The 17,184-nt window shown below is 43.3% G+C and overlaps 1 protein-coding gene across 1 annotated transcript in view; it reads left to right on the top strand.

Annotated features, from left to right (window-relative positions):
* Window positions 1-17,184, top strand: part of LOC148543367 (uncharacterized) — a 59,205-nt gene that overhangs the window by 28,850 nt on the left and 13,171 nt on the right. Inside the window, exons 6-8 of the mRNA XM_088475196.1 lie at window positions 15,939-15,971; window positions 16,089-16,199; window positions 16,917-17,004. Of these exons, the coding sequence (XP_088331322.1) occupies window positions 15,939-15,971; window positions 16,089-16,199; window positions 16,917-17,004 (232 nt within the window). The remainder of the gene's footprint in view (window positions 1-15,938; window positions 15,972-16,088; window positions 16,200-16,916; window positions 17,005-17,184) is intronic.

Below are 17,184 nucleotides of genomic sequence, written 5' to 3' on the forward strand. Positions count from 1 at the left end.
TGGTGGATTCCAGTGGGGATGAGTTAATACTCTGTGAGGATGAGGATGTACACACTGAAGAGGGTGAGGAATCGGTGGATGAGGAGGATGAGGATGACATCTTGCCTCCGTAGAGCCAGTTTGTGAAGGGACAGATTAATTGCCAGCTTGTTTTGTGGGGGCCCAAACGAACCAATCATTTCAGCCACAGTTGTGTGGCAGACCCTGGCGCTGAAATGATTGGTTTGTTAAAGTGTGCATGTCCTGTTTATACAAAATAAGGGTGGGTGGGAGGGCCCAAGGACAATTCCATCTTGCACCTCTTTTTTTTCTTTGCATTATGTACAGTTTGGGGCCTAGTTTTTCAAACTGCCATCCTGTGTGCCACTGCAGTATCATGCCTAGATGGGTCACGTGTTTGTGTCGCCCACTCGTGCCGCTTAGCATAGTCATCCAGCTACCTCGGTGCAACCTTTTGGACATAAAAACACTATTGTGAGGTGTGAGGTGTTCAGAATAGACTGGAAATGAGTGGAAATTAAGGTTATTGAGGTTAATAATAGCATAGGAGCAGAAAAACCTACAAATTCTGTGATTTTAGCTGTTTTTATGCTTTTTTTCAAAAAAATACAGATCCAAAACACAAAACCCAGAACCAAAACACGGAAGGGTGGTTTTGGCAAAACCAATCCAGATCCAAAACACGAAGAAAGATCCAGATCCAAAACCAAAACACAAAACACGAAAAGTGGCCGGTGCACACCCCTAATTATTATACAATCCCCTCGGACCGGCACTGTCACAACTGCTCTGCTCTGGTGACCTCCGTACCTATAACATCCAATTGACCATCCAGATAAACAGTGGCACTCGGAGACTTGCGTCATAAATTCAACAGTGTAATTAAACTGACACCAACGTTTCAGTACCAAACGGGTCCCTTTGATAAAGGGACACGTTTGCCTTGACAAAGGGACACGTTTGGTCCCGAAACGTTGGTGTCAGTTTAATTACACTTTATTGAATTTTTGACGCAAGTCTCCGAGTGCCACTGTTTATTTGGATGGTCAATTATAGATTTTTACATTTTAATTATTATTTATATGGGTTGGGTATGGGGTGCCAGCAGTCGGAATCCCAGCATTCAGCATCCCAGCACAGTTAACATACCGACACTTGGTAGTCTTATTCTAATCTACCCTAACCCTCTCTTTTTGGTGCCTATCCCTAACCTCCCCCCCTAGTGCCTGAACCTAACATCCCCGCACCCTAAACCTAACCCTCCCTACTTAGTGCCTAACCCTCCCCCTAGTGCCTAACCCCTAAACCTAACCCTCCCCCCAACCCGCTACTTACCTTCGGTGTCCAGGCAGGCGCCATGATTCTGACAGGTATTGTAAGCGTCGGCATCCCAACCGCCATAATGGCGAACATATCAAAATATATATATAATACAGGCACACACAATTCCTCAAACAGCACTCCTAACTATATCCAATAGAAACATTAAGCAGGTGCCCTTCACTCCAGGAAACCCATGAACCAGGGATTTAGGTGTTTACGACCATGCAAGGCGGCACGCATTGCAAAAAAGTATAAACAGGAGACCAATTTACCGACGTTTCAATGTTTATAAGAAAACAACATCTCACGTTTCTACTTTTTTGCAATGAGTGCCGCCTTGCATGGTTTGTATTTATATAAATAAATATACAGTATATATATATATATATATATATATATATATATATAGTAGTGCAAATGAGACCAGCAGCACACTCTTGGTAGCAGCAACAATGAGGAGTGCAAACACATAATATGATATGTAATAAAGAAAGAAGGAGTCAGCACATCCATATCAATCCATAGAAAATGTATTAATCCAGTAGAGAACAAATGTCGAGGTTATTTGAGGGGCTTGTGAGCAAAGTCATAGCAATAGTTCATCATGGCACAAACAGCAGGCAATCATGAAAATACTCATCACAAGTCCTCCCTCCAGAGAGTAGCGCCCGACAGCCGTTTCGGTGTCAATCCGACACCTTCATCAAGGGCATATGCCCTTGATGAAGGTGTCGGATTGACACCGAAACGGCTGTCGGGCGCTACTCTCTGGAGGGAGGACTTGTGATGAGTATTTTCATGATTGCCTGCTGTTTGTGCCATGATGAACTATTGCTATGACTTTGCTCACAAGCCCCTCAAATAACCTCGACATTTGTTCTCTACTGGATTAATACATTTTCTATGGATTGATATGGATGTGCTGACTCCTTCTTTCTTTATTATATATATATATATATATGTGCATGTATGATTTTTCATATATGTGTGTGTATATTATACATATATATCTGTATATTTTAATAAATATAGGCCACAATTCAATTGAAAGCGAAACTGAATAGCCCCGGAAGGGAGCTCCTGGAACTATTCAATTCAGCGGGCTGTTAAGTTGGAGAATGCCAGTGCTCGTGACTCAACCTGGTTGTTTAGTTGCAAGAACCAGCATTCTCCGACTAAAGTGCCAGCCGCGAGGCTGTTAGCACCCAGCTAAGCCGGATAAACAACCGCTCCGCTGGCACTTTAGACATATTTCTCCTCAGCAGAGTGCAAGGAGAAATCCTTTATTCGGACCAAACCGCGCTGAATTGATTAGCCCCGGGAGCTCCCTTCCAGGGCTATTCAGCTTCACTTTCAATTGAATTGTGGCCTATATTTATTAAAATATACAGATATATATTTATAATATACACACACATAGCACACAGCATCGCTTTGAATTGAATAGTGGCCATATAGAGGATATGTATGATTTTTAATATATTTTTCTCTCCCTCTCTATCACCCCTCATCTTTCGCTCCCTCTCTCTCCTCCATATGAGAGAAAATCCAAATATTGCAGGTGCACTTCAAAGCTGACAACCAAACTGGGAGGTCAATGTATAGTATAAAGGGGCCTATCCATTAGGCGACCTGAAAAACTGAACGTCTAGCGTTCAGTCCTTCAGGTCGCCGGGTTCGGTGCCTGCACTGAACGTCATTCAGTGCAGGAGACCAACCTCCTATCTGCGAACATGTGGAACCTGATGACCGTCGTCAGGTTGACATGCATGTTACACAGATAGACGCAGTCAGCGAGGACCCAGTACACACGCATCACTGGTCCTTGCTGGCTATCCATTAGACGACTTTCTGAACGTCGGTTTTAGTAGGATCATTCAAAAAGTTGTCTAATGGATGGGCCCCTTGAGCGATAATGGCGGCACTCAATGTAGAAAAATCAAGCTGTAGCTTTTGTGAACCAATGTTTCAATGTGTATAAAACATATAATCTTGAGGTTGATAACAAACATAAGTTACCAAGCTAAATACCCACACCAGACCGTCCATGGTGCCGCTTCAACCACAAGATCCCAACCACAATCTTTGTTTACAGCTCATTTGTGGTGTGGGTGATGCCGAATCTTGTGAGACCTGTGATGTAATCAAGCTGCATGGGATCCTGCAGTGAAGCAGCGCCATGGACGGTCTGGTGTGGGTATTTTGCTTGGTAAAGTATTATGTTAGCCTTTTTTTTGCATTGAGTGCTGCTGTGATTGCCCATACTCTCACACACACACACACACACACTCACACTCTCTCTCTCTCTGTCTCTCTCTGTCTCTCTCTGTCTCTGTCTCTCTCATTTCACGGGTGGTATGTTTTCTGATTTACTTTCCAGAATTTAAGTATGTGGCTCCATGTTTAATTGCGATTATAGATGTAAGTTGTAAATTATCGCAGGCAATGGCTCTATTCACGTAGTTAAATGTTTTTTTTGCTCTGTGTGCACGAAATTCCCTATAAATTTGTACGTTGTATGTGTTACATTCTGTGTATGCACAAAAGCGTTGTGTGATTGAGAAACACACTATCAGAAATGACTGAATAAGTCATTAGCATCCTAGGCAGAGAAAGAGAGGTGGCTATTAAATTAATGCGTGAAAAAATGGTCCATTTCATGGGCGTGTTATGGGGCTGTCACTGGTGTTGCTAAAGTGTTTTTGTACTCAGATGTTGCAGCATTCATGCTTCAACTTGCACATATACTGTATGTATATATGTGTGTGTATATACATACATATATATATATATATATATATAATTTTATTATTTTTTTTAATCAGTGGTCAATAATATAACAGGTGGTATATGTTTCCTATAAGCAAAGATGGGGGTTGAAGTTGTCAAAGGTAGGCGGTAGTTATGCCCTCCAAGTTGCTATCCACACCCACCATACAGACCACACCCCTACAGCATTGGCCCCCACATTACCAGTCACACCCCCGCCTTGCTGGTAACCCCTCCTATGGCAGCACACATTAGGCCCTTCTTAAATGTCAGCTCCAGGTCCAGGCTGTACTTAATCTAGTACAGCCTGGGGGTAGGGGGACACTATGCAGCAAGGTGCTGCCAGCGTGCAGCCAGAGGGGGAGAGAGGCTGGGGCACCGAGGTGAGTCCTCTATTCATTCTACTTGTGTTGCACGACTACTTGCACTTGTAATGGGTGCTGGGAGGGTGGGGTGGATACCCTGGCTGCTGGCATAGCTGCAAATAGTATTGGGACCGCAGGCTGACTATGTGAGGGGAGGAGGGCTGTCTGTGGCCATTACCATGGGAACTTTTGTTTTTTAAGGAGTTTGGGGATTATCTGGTTTTGTTACTGTATATTGGTTAGCTGATCAGAAAAACATATGTGGCTCTAAGAAGAATTGTGTGTGTGTGTGTGTGTGTGTGTATTTCTGTGTGTGTATAACCTGGCAGATATTAATGATGTTGTATTTGCTTGTAAAGGCCTCCCTTTTGTAGTTGTTAGAGTTTGCTTACTCTCGGGCAAAAGTCAGAGGGAGAATTAAATTCTGTGCAGTATGTCGTGCCCAGCTGGGCACATCAGCTAGTTATGGTAGTACCGAAATGGCAAGTTTTCTCTCACGCCTCTATGGGATGCTAGGAGAAACTTGCAATGCCAGCAGATGCAATGAACCAGATAAGACCCGATAACTATAATTTCTCATTGCTATTTGCAGCAATAAGAAATTAAGATCTGCTGGGATGTACTAATATACAGATGCAAGGACGGAGGTTCAGAAAGGAGCTCATCCCTGCAAAATGTAAAAGTAAAGTGATTGCTAATGCGATCACTTCACTTCTAGGTTTGGGACCCAGTGGTGCTTAATCAGACTGTGTGTGTGCGTGTGGCTATTTTCGGTGAGGGATCCTATGGATCTCTCTCCAGGTAATTTTTTTGCAAAGTGTAGCCCATAGGTTACAATGGCTTACAACATCTGAAGGTGGCATTAGTTGCCAGTGTCAATCTCTGGAACGCTTTGCATTCTGGAGCTTGGTAACGTCAGCATTTCATAAGCCCCATAGAAACCTATGGGAGTTAGTTTTGCAGTAGAAAACGGGGGATCTCAGCACATACTGTATGTCTGATGTTATCACCCCCCCCCCCCCCTGTACATACATCCAGATGGTACTTAATATTGGCAGGTAGCCTCTGAAAAGGATATCCTACATATATTTTTTGATACATATGTTCCATAATGTGGAGTTATACACAGATGCTTTCAGAATATTTTACGGGGACACTCTAAATTCCCAATCCTCTTCTGTACGTTGATCACTTGAATGGTGCCTGTATTTTATTTTGGTGTTTTTCGATGCTCGCTGTGCATCAGTAACTAGAATCCTTTCTGTATTGTATACAGTTCAAGGAATGCTCTGTTTTAGTAGTGGTCACTACAATAGTCTCTGCTTTGTCAGATGAGAATCCTAGGTATTATATTTCTTTATAGCTTTTTGACAGAACATTATGTCATTGCCTACTTAACCACACCCACATTAGATAAACCACACCTACAGGGTTTTTGCCACACCCATTTTTTATATTGCAATGCACCAGGGCCACTTACTTGTGTTTGCCCCCCAGACTGAAAGTTGCCAGCCAGCCCCTGCCAATGTGCGGTAAGTTCAAAATACTACTCATTAATAAATACATACAGCAGTGATTTTCAATGGATATATGAAGGGAAATAGTGCTGCTATATCACAGCAGGCAACACAGTGCTCACATCAATAATAAATACCAGGAGCTTCTATTTTACATACACAATGAGTTTACACACATAAAACTCATTAATAAATGGAGCCCTAAGTACTGAGGTTTGCAATCCCCTATAGCGCATACTGCACCAGCCAAACTGCATTATAATACCAGATATGAAATGCATAAATGTATCACAGCCAATAATTTAGCCAGTGGTGGTATTGCTATGCGGATGCCTATCAGAGAATCAAATGACAATTAACCATATGGTCTTAAACACTGGTAAACGGACAAAAATATTAGTTCAAATCATTTAACTTTGTCTCATTTAACCAATTTGCCTTAATGACCATTTTAGTTTGTTTTCCAGTGTTTGTGAGCAAATGGTCAATTGTCATTTGCGCCCATAAATTACCAAGGTTTTCATTCTAACCAGCCAGATTGGACAGATATCTGACATATAATTATTATATAGTGTATGCCCAGCATTAGTAATGCGAATTGATGATCTGATATAACACAGCTGAGCTGCTAATAATTAAGGGGTCTATTTACTAAGCAGTGTTAGGAGACAGAGTGAAAAGTGATAAGGTGTCAGCCAATCAGCTCCCAACTGTCATTTTTCAAACACAGCCTGTGAGATGGCAGTTAGGAGCTGATTAGCTGGCACCTTATCACTTTTCACTCTGTCTCCTAACACTGCTTAGTAGTTAGCCCCTAAAGCTCTATCAGCTGGAGAGCTCAGTACACCCAATCAGCCAATCAGAAGTGACCAGCTGGTGCTGCTGGTTGTCACCATCATTGTGTATGGTTGCACCAGCACTCCAGCCACTGCAAGAGATACATCTCCAGGCAGGTGTATCTGCCTTCAGGTCTGCATCAGTCATAATTATGAGAACACGCCCCCTTACCTTCCCTTCCTCATGCCACTGCTCCAAGGCCTCAGAAATCGCAAGTATAAAGCAGAGTACACACTAGGACGATATTGACCCGATATGCTGATTCCGGTCTAATCTGAATTACATATTGGCAGGATCGTCCAGTGTGTACGGACTATCTGCGCGCTCCCATGGTCGCATGCGATATTATCCGTCCGGCCGTGCTGCTTCTAAAACATACAAGTGGTGATGTTGCCCATAGCAACCAATCAGATCATTTCTCTGTTGCATTCTAGAAAATGATACACAGAATCTGATTGGTTGCTATGGGCAACATGACCAATTGTGTAGTTTAGAAGCTTTGGTATACATACCTCCCAACATGACCCTCTCCAGGAGGAACACAATGCTCTGGTCCTGGACTTCCCTGGTAAGAGCTGGGGCTGCAGCACAGTTCAAAATTTAAATAGGGGAGTCACACCAACTATCATTTCACACGCTGCCAAACATCACTGGCTGGGACTCACTGGCAGTTGGTGCGACTCCCCTATTTGAATTTGGATTGTACTGTAGCCCCACCTCTGGAGCCTCCACCAATCATAAATTACCAGGGAAGTCCAGGACCAGAGCATTGTGTCCCTCCTGGAGAGGGTCATGTTGGGAGGTATGGGTATATATACCCCTTATGTGTTAACGCCCATTAACACGTTAATTTAATGAGCGTTAAAAAGGGTCTTGGTTGAAAAAGGGGCTTTGATTGAATAGCCCTGGGCGATAGAGCCTGAGACTATCACCCTTTATCACACCTGTTAAATTAACAGGTCTAATTGATTTCCCCCTAAACCTCTTATCTATGATGTGTGTTGTTAGGCTGGTGCTCTGGCTCAGATCCCTTTGAAATGGTCTCAGAGATTTAAGTATCCAGGCATCTGGCTTTCTGATGATGGGGCTGCAGCGTCTATTGGCGGTCGCACGTCTGCGACTTTATGCAAATGGCCTACAAACTCCTTCCCTTGTGTACATCCATACTGCAGAATGTGCAACGTCTGAGGCGCCCACTTTTAGCACCCGTAATAACAATAGGTGCGCCTTTATACATCACCATCAGTCGCTCCACCAAAACTTGCACCGGTCTTATGGCAGATGCAGTTTCTGCTTCTGACCATGGCCTCCTATGCCTGTGCGGCTTTGAATGCAGCCGCTTGCATTGACGCGTCCGCGATACTCCCATAATACATCCACTGAATGGACCATGTTTGCGTGCACTAGTAGCCGCCTTCCAGTCGCGGCCCATAAACGCCTAGCAATTTTCCGCCATACTTCTGATGCCGTCTGATCCAAACACAACAGCACCTGTGCGTGCACTCTATGTAACGCATGCACCGGAGGGGTTTTTCAAAATAGCACATTACATCTTGCCGGGCTACACTACAATTTAAATTCGTTTGCCGATTCCGATACTCGGCTGGGCTTGTTCTCCCAGACTTCTTTGGCTTTTTTTTATTTTGCTTCTCATTAACACTTTAGAGGTTCTGGGTAACACACCCTTGATACCATGATTGGCACTGGGAATTAATAAGACAGTTGAAATAGCACTCATATCTGTATGCAGGATATATTAGCTGTGGCCTAAAGAGTTTTTAGAAGTGAGTTTTAAAAGTGATGTTGCCCATAGCAACCAATCAGATTCTAGCTATTATCTTCTAGGAGGTGCTAGTTAAATGTTAAGTAGAATCCGATTGGTTGCTATGGGCAACATCACTTCTAAAACTCACTTTTAAAAACTCTCACTTTAGTAAATTTACCCCCTAGACTGCTACACACACATTGGTCATGGCTCTGCAACAGGTCCTTGCACCCAGAGGCATATTAATGCCCAGGGGGCCATTATGCCGTGCCCCTTACCCCCCTCCCCCACTTTCGTGGCAGCTGTTAGGCTAGTTAGGCTAGTTTAGCAGCTAATTAAGAATAAGGATATATGTTATCTTAAAAAAAAATCCAATAAAAATAAACTTGAATATACATCTTACAGAGAGCATGGCAAAAGAGCCATCTGCCAGCTAGTACCATAGACCTTAATGTTGCTTCACATATCATGTATGTATGGTAGCATATCAGCCTATATAATACCCCTTTTACACCAGAGCTAAAACCCGAGTGCCCGGGCAATCCAACCCAAGTAACTTGCAGGGTTTAACACGGATACGACCCGTGAAACCCTCCAGTGTAAGCGGGTAACCTGGTTCGTCCGACCCGGGTCCCGTTTACAGCATGGGGACTTACTGGTTTCTCAGCGCTTGGAGTGTTCCACTGCACTGCATGGCCGACGGTTCAATTTCCGACAGCGGCAGCCCGACTGGGGTGAAAATCCAGATCATCAAAAGGTAAGTATTCACTAACCTAATTCTATACCCTAACCCTCCCTTAGGGATGCCTAACCCTAACCTCCCCCCAAGTGCCTAACCCCCCCAAGTGCCTAAACCTAACCCCGCCCTTCCCCGCAGCCTAAACCTAAGTCTCCCGGGGGGGGTGCCTAACCCTAACCTCCCCCCGGTGGTGCCTAACCTTAACCCACCCTTCCCCTAGCCTAAACCTAACCCTCCCACGGGGGTGCCTAACCCTAAATCCCCCCGGGAACCCTATTACCTAACCCTCCCCCCGCGCGGCTGTCGGCGCCCGGCTTACCTTCGTTCGGTATGCCGGGCATCGGGCTCCCGGCGTATGGATAATGACAGGCGTCGAGTTTTTGACGCCTGTCATTAGTACCTTGCCTGGATTAGAGAGTCGGGAAGCTGGCAGTCGGCATTTAGACCGTCGGCTTCCTGGACTACATCCCCACCCATTTGCAGTGTGAATGGCGCCGATCCGAGAATAAACCTGATTGTGCCGTAGTGGAAAGGGGTATGTCCAGGGTCTGACCTGTTTGTGTTCCAAATCTCGGGTCAGACGCTTGACTTAGGTGGAAAAGCAGTATAATAGTATATGAAGGAACTATAGGGTCTATATGCATACGCGCACACAGGGGGGGTTTCCGAGCACCTAGCACAGCCACTCCAGCGCAGCGTAAAGAACCTGAACTGTTGCTGGCTTTAGGGGGAGCTGCAGCAGTAGCGCGCAGCTCCTCCCAGGCAGTTACCATGGTGCCCTGGCATTGTGGGAGGCTGAGAGATCGGAGCCTGCTGGGTGAGTCAGTGACCGGCGCTCTCTCCCAGAGCCGCCCCGCAGGTGGGTGTAATGTATTACATGTGGGGGGATCAGGTGGGGGCGGAGAGGTGATCTATAATAAGCCATGCCAGCGCTATATTTACAGTATATGGCTGAATTTGTGTTATTAAGTGAGAGGTGTGTTTGTGTTAGTGTGTATTTCAGTGTGTGTATGTCGGCTTTGTCAGTATGTATGTGTGTGTGTCTAGACTTTGTCAGTGTGTGTGTGTGTCAGTCTGTGTGTGTATATACTTTGTCAGTGCAGTGTGTGTGTCTGTGTCAGTGTATGTGTGTCTAGGCTTTGTCACTGTGTGCGTCAGTCTGTGTGTGTATATAGACTTTTAAGTGAAGTGTGTGTTTCTTTGTCAGTGTGTGTGTGTCTAGGCTTTGTCAGTGAGTGAGTGTGTGTGTGTGTGTGTCTCTGTGTATAGGCTTTGTCACTGCAGTTTGTGTGTCTGTCAGTGTGTGTGTATATAGGCTTTGTCAGTGTGTGCGTATTTGGGCTTTGTCGGTGCAGTGTGTGTGTGTTTGTGTCAATGTGTGTGTGTGTGTATAGGCATTGTCAGTGTGTGTGTCGGCTTTGTCAGTGTGTGTGTGTGTGTGTAGGCTTTGTCAGTGTGTGTGCCTGAGTCAGTGTGTGTGTCGGCTTTGTCAGTGTGTATGTGTGTGTGTGTAGGCTTTATTAGTGTGGGTCTGTGTCAGTGTGTGTGTCTGTGTGCGTGTATATGTCACTGTGTATGTTTGCAGTGCCGCCTTTTTATTTCTTGGAGGAGCTGAAAAGCTCTGCATAAATATAGACAAGTAGACCAGCACTCCAAATAAAACGTTCAACAGCCGGGGTGCAGATCCTAAACACTAAGCAGACCACAATGGGGCCTATTCATCATAACTAAACTTTCTCTGGAGGTAATTAGGTTTAGAACTCGCACAGAGTTCTACCTAATTACCGGAGGAATTCATCATTCCTCCTCCTCCCTATAACTATCTATTCCGAAAAGCTGTCATTTTTGCGATGACAGCTTTTCAGGAAATAGATAGTTATCCCTCTCTACACTAACTGATCGCAGCTGGAAGCAGTGCTGCGCATGCGCTGTTACATCTGTAAAACCAGCGCATGCGCAACACTGCCTACAGGTGCAGTAAGTTTGTGTCCCCCCCTCCGCTCACCTGTCCCCCGTTCCAGCACTTACCTGTCCGTGCAGCAGCCTCCGGCTCCATCTGCTATGCTGTCATGTGGTCTTTTTGTTTTTTTTTCTAAATTTTATTGTGTTCTGCTGGGAGAACACATGACAGCATAGCAGACGGAGCCAGAGGAGAGACCAGAGCGCCGGAGGAAGACTGCGGGGGACCTGCCCACGCTGACACAGGTAAGTGTTACCCGCTCTTCGCCACCTCACAGTGGCGGATAGTAACTCCATCAAATTCCGAATATACATAATTTTCGGAATTTGATGAATACCATAATTTCCATATCCCCATACTAATGTATGGGGAGTGTAGAAATTAACGCAGGGGGACTTAGCAAGGAGATATCAGTGTTATCTCCTGTGCTAAGTATCTTCATGAATACTAAAACAACGTTATTTAAGGAAAATGTCCTTAAAAACATTATTTTAGTGTTGATGAATAGGCCCCTCGGGTCTTGAACATAGAATCAGATACAGGCAGCACTCCTCAGGTACTCAATAATCCAAGCTTGTTAATCTATCAACGTTAATCAACGTTTCAGATGCAAATATTACATATTTTGTCATTGACGAAATATGTAATACATTCATCTGAAACGTTGTACAGTAATGGATTAACAAGCATGGATTATTGAGTACCCGAGGAGTGCTACCTGTATCTGGTGAGATTTTTTGCCATTGGTTTTGTACCCAAGTATTGGAAACCCCCCTTTCAAAATCTTGCGTTTGCCACTGATATGGTACTAACTGGCAGATGGATCTGGGATATGGTACATGAGGATATACTGTATATATACTGTATATAGGGGGCATTATGGTGGCTATAATTTTATATGCTGCCATAATGCCCCAATATATATCCTCATGTACCATATCACAGATCCCCAGCAGATCCCTGAATGAAGAAGTATAACTAACATTACATATGTGCACTGCTTGGTGCTTTATACATTTTCCTGCTTTCCTGGAGATCTGTAAGAAGTAAATCTTAGCACTGTGTAACACACAGTCATTGGAAGTTTTTTCAGTGGAGATCAAAGTTCGACAATTGGTGATCTACTGTATGGTCAGCATTGCTGAGCTCTCCCAACCATTACTAACTAATTATTATTACTGAATTATTTTCATGTGTCAGCTCTACATAAAGGTTTACTGCTAACTGGGGATTCCTCGTATTATCCTGAACAGGTAGAGTAGGAACAGAAATCCACTGCACCAGAGCTGGAATATATTCATTTACTGTAATAGTCTCCAACCAATTTACATTATACAGATTATACAAATAAATTGTAATTAATTGAGAGTTGCTACCTCCTATCAGTCACTGTGGTTATTATCAGGGCCGTAACTAGAGTAGTGAGAACAATGCCGTGGCACAGGGCACCGCAGGGCAGGGGACACTGTTTGGACCCGTCAATTTTCCTGTTTATTATCATTCTCACTTGTAGCTTCCTCTTCTGTTATCCCCAGCAACTCCTGGCCTCTCCTATCTCTTCCTTGGCCCTACCCCATGAGGCCATGGCCCTTTTTCAGGTGCACTATCTTATGCCCCTATTTAAAAAATATGGGGGGGGGTGCCAATGCTCTCTCTGGCACAGGGCACCAAAAAGTATAGTTACGGCTCTGGTTATTATAGTAGAAGTCAGACGAAAGAGCAGGTTACAAGTGCACTGGTTGGTATATATATCATATGTATTAATAAAATATAAACTTTTAGTTTTATTTAAAATTACTCATGTCAGCACTGTCTGGTATCGAAATCGTTAAGACCAAATATGTGTAAATAGATAGAAGTGAAAATAAATAAAACAAAATAAAATTGTTCATTGATCAGTGCATGCCGGTCCTATAGAATTGTGTCACATATTTATGCGGATTGGTTTCCACTTTACGTCTGTAAATTGACTCATGGTAATAAGTATTATAATGATAAACCTACGGGAAAAAGTAGTTGCTTGCCGTAGTGATAGAAGAAGAAGTGCCTTAGTACATAGAATGGATCGGCTAATGAATGTTTATGATATATCATTTAGCAATCAGCTTCTTATGAAGTAATCTAATTCTAACACACAGAGCCAAAACTAGACTTTTTGGTGCCCTGTGCCAGAAAGACCATTGGCGCCCCCCCATTTATCAAATAGGGACATTAGATGCACACCCGAAAAAAGGCCATGGCCTCATGGGGAAGGGTCAGGGAAGAGATAGGGGAGGTCAAGAGATGCTGGGGATAAAAGAAGAGGAAGCTACAAGTGAGAATGATAATAAACAGAAAATTGACAGGCCCAAACAGCGCCCCCTGCCCTGCGGTGCCCTGTGCCATGGCACAGGTCGCACTACCCTAGTTGCAGCCCTGCTAACACATTTCCTCTAGTTGAATACTTGTAGGATATAAGCTCTTTATTGCACCATCTTAGATGCATAGTATGGGCCTGAATGTATCACACAGCGCACAGATAATACACATCACTGCTGTGTGTAATGATTACATTTCTGCTCATCCCAATTATGTGTTTTGATTTACTGACATGTAGTCATCACATTGTATTTACTATTAACCCCCAATGCCCTGACTGAGATACATGGCAGTGCCCCCCTGCCAGGACACCTAGTGATGTCATAGTGGCAGCTGATGATGTCACTATTGGAGGTGTGATGGGTATAACAAGGCAGCTGGATGCTTCCTGTGTCATATCTGATATTGCTGGACTAGTGACAGTACAGATATTTCTCTTCTCATTTCTGAGTGGACAAAATGATTTTAAGATGAAGAAGGCGGAAAATAACCATCCTAAAGACCATCAAATGACTGTAAGTATCTATTATAGAGCTGCCATGGACTCACTGTATTACTGATGGGTAATGATAATAGGTCACTGTTATACAGGGTTGCCTACCTTTAACATTCTCTTCCCGGGAGAAGCCCGGGTAAGAGATGCAGCAGGGGGCCGACGGGGGCGGGGCTTGACGATTCATGCAGAATCACAGCTTAAGCCCCGCCCCCTTCACGGAGACCCGCGATTGCCGTGGGTATTCTCCTAATTCTGCCCACTTCACTAGGAAGTGGGCAGAATGCGGGAGAAATGCCTACCTTTCCGGGGGGTGCGGGGGGTTACCCGAAAAATCGGGAGCTTCCCGCGAAAACCAGGAGGGTAGGCATGTATGCTGTTATATGATTTAATATAAGTTCAGAGTTAGATGCATTACTTTTAAAAACTCCCATTTTATCTGTATTTATATTATTTACTATTGAGTATTAATGTGTTTTAGTTAGTAGTTTTCCAGACTTTCTAATATGCATGTTAATGTTCTGATTTAAAATTATTTAAAATAAAAGCAAAAATATTGTGAAATGCTGTTATACCAGGGGAAGTGCATCTATATCACTGTCTGGTTTGCTTTATATTAGTGGTTTTTGCCACTATAGGAAGATTACCTTGGCATTAATAATCCTGCATTGTTCTTATGTCTGTTTCATTATTTCACAGGTCGCTCTATGCATCCGTCCGTTTAATAGGACAGAGGCCAAGAGCAGCTCCCGATGCATTGTACACCAGCTCGGGCCGCAGGTAAGAAAATGCTAATGACATTATTTTAGTTTAAACAACTGAGTTTAACATTAAACATATTTAATTATAAAATTGTTTCTTATCAATACATTATTCTTAGATGTATTTGTTGTTTAAATTTTACTTCACAGCACATTTATTTATTTGTTTAAAAAAAAAAAAAATACATATATATATCGCTTTGAAAAACCTGCACCTACCACATAAGAAGTCCACCTAAGAGCTCACACCTGGAAAGGTGTAGGTGGCAGATAACAACATCTATCCTTCTGTACTGGGGCAAGTTTACTAAAAGTTGTTTTATGCTATTTATGTACTTATTTGTATTGTAAATTGTTTATATTTGATATACCAAGAATAAAATATTCAGGTATAAGAATTATGGGCTACCATAGGGCCTTTATTTTATGAACAATATCCAAAACATAAACTTATGGTGATTTGAAGACTAACTAGAGTGTTGTGTATGACCAACAGCTAATATTGCAATAAATCCCCTAAGTGGTGGAAATTTCTTCTATTCATTTAATACTCAAAGTTGTAGAGCACCAAAGGTACCCCTTCTCTTCCATTTCTATTTTTAGGTCCTCTACTAGCAGAGATCCACCTAATTGGTGCAGCTGAACCAGTGTACGCACGATATGGGTTCATTTTGTGTATATATATATATATATATATATATATATATAAAATCTGTCTCTGTTTATAAATATGATAGAAAGAAAATGTTTTGCTTTGAGTATCAGAGGTGGAATGCTATCCAGTCCCCCATACACCCATATGTAAATCAGAGTGATGACCTGTTGTACAGATAGTGCCAGGTGTTACCTCTCTGGGCCTTCTGCAAAACACCATTGCAGGGCTCCTAAGCTGCTTCTCCCTCTTAGTAACCAGCTGAATATGTTTGTCAGACAGGGGCGTGACCCCTCAGACCAATAGGAAAGGGTGAGCTCTCTGCTTGTGGCTTCCTATTGGTCTGCGTGGTCACACCCCCTAGGCTGCACCAGCTATCGCTTTATCCTCTGAAGATAGTGTGAGAAGATGTGTCTATGTTTCTACTGCAGTGTGACTTTGCTTTTATCCATTAATATATACTGGACTTAATATCTTCTGCTCCAGCTGCAGAGGTGCTTGTAGAGCCTGGTGACATATAGTGAACATGTGTCTTCTCTTTCCTTACAGACAGTACTACTGCAGGACCCTGGCGAGGATCCTGATGATGTCCTGCGTTCCTGCAGGACCAGGGAGAGGACGTTCACCTTTAACAAGGTGTTTGATCAAGCAGCTACCCAGGTGATTGTAATCCTGAGATATTTACAAAGAATAATACAAGTTAATAGTATATATAATACAGTACTCAGGAACATCTTATGAGAGGAGGGTTCATGTGTGCTGTCTCTGAACAGGTCCCCCCCAAACCATTGTATGCGAGGTGCAGTCTCTGTTACTGTGCCAGAGCTTATTGGGCAGGCATACTGTATATCTCTGGGAGAATGGCACCACAAGGTAGATTTATTTTGAGGCAGCTGAGTGGTAAGTACATACAATGGGTGTATGGAGTGCGGTGTGGGCTCCCCTGGATCCATGTGTACCACACACCCTACACCCATTATACATATGTCAGGGCTGCTCATACTGCGGGGTCTATTTATCAAGCAGTGAATAGTGTGGAGAAGTGGACCAATGGAAAAGTTGCCCATAGCAACCAATCAGCTCCTACCTATTCTTTTATAGACTGCACTTGATAAATGCTACTTCAAAACTGATTGGTTGCTATGGGCAACTTCTCCACTGGTTCACTTCCCCACACTTTTCACTGCTTGATAAATAGACTCCTGTATCTTGTAAGGGAGTAAAATAGCGCACGAGAACAATTTATCATCATATGTGACTGTAGCATCAGACAGTAATGCTTGTACAGCTGTCATTTCTCCATATTCAGTATAGGGCATAGTGTTACATTATTTTCATGATGGCTTATGTAGCATCAATAAAAGTGTCTCATTTTAGGAGCATGTCTATCAGTCCACAATGAAGAACCTAGTGGATGACATCATCTCGGGGTACAGTGCTGCTATATTTGCATATGGCCCAACAGGTAATATTAATGTTATTAATACATAAGTCTAATTGTTTATATTGTATGTGTAAAAGTAGTGAGCTGGTGAAATGAGTGGTGGTAAAACATGTACATATTTTAGATTTTCATATAGCATCTTCAATGACGTTTACATTGTAATGGTTACATTGTCCGCTTGTGTTAGGCTGTGGTTACCAC

Source organism: Taudactylus pleione, unplaced genomic scaffold (assembly GCF_031769625.1).
Source record: "Taudactylus pleione unplaced genomic scaffold, aTauple2 ptg000004l, whole genome shotgun sequence".
In the NCBI taxonomy this organism is placed as follows: Eukaryota; Metazoa; Chordata; class Amphibia; order Anura; family Myobatrachidae; genus Taudactylus; species Taudactylus pleione.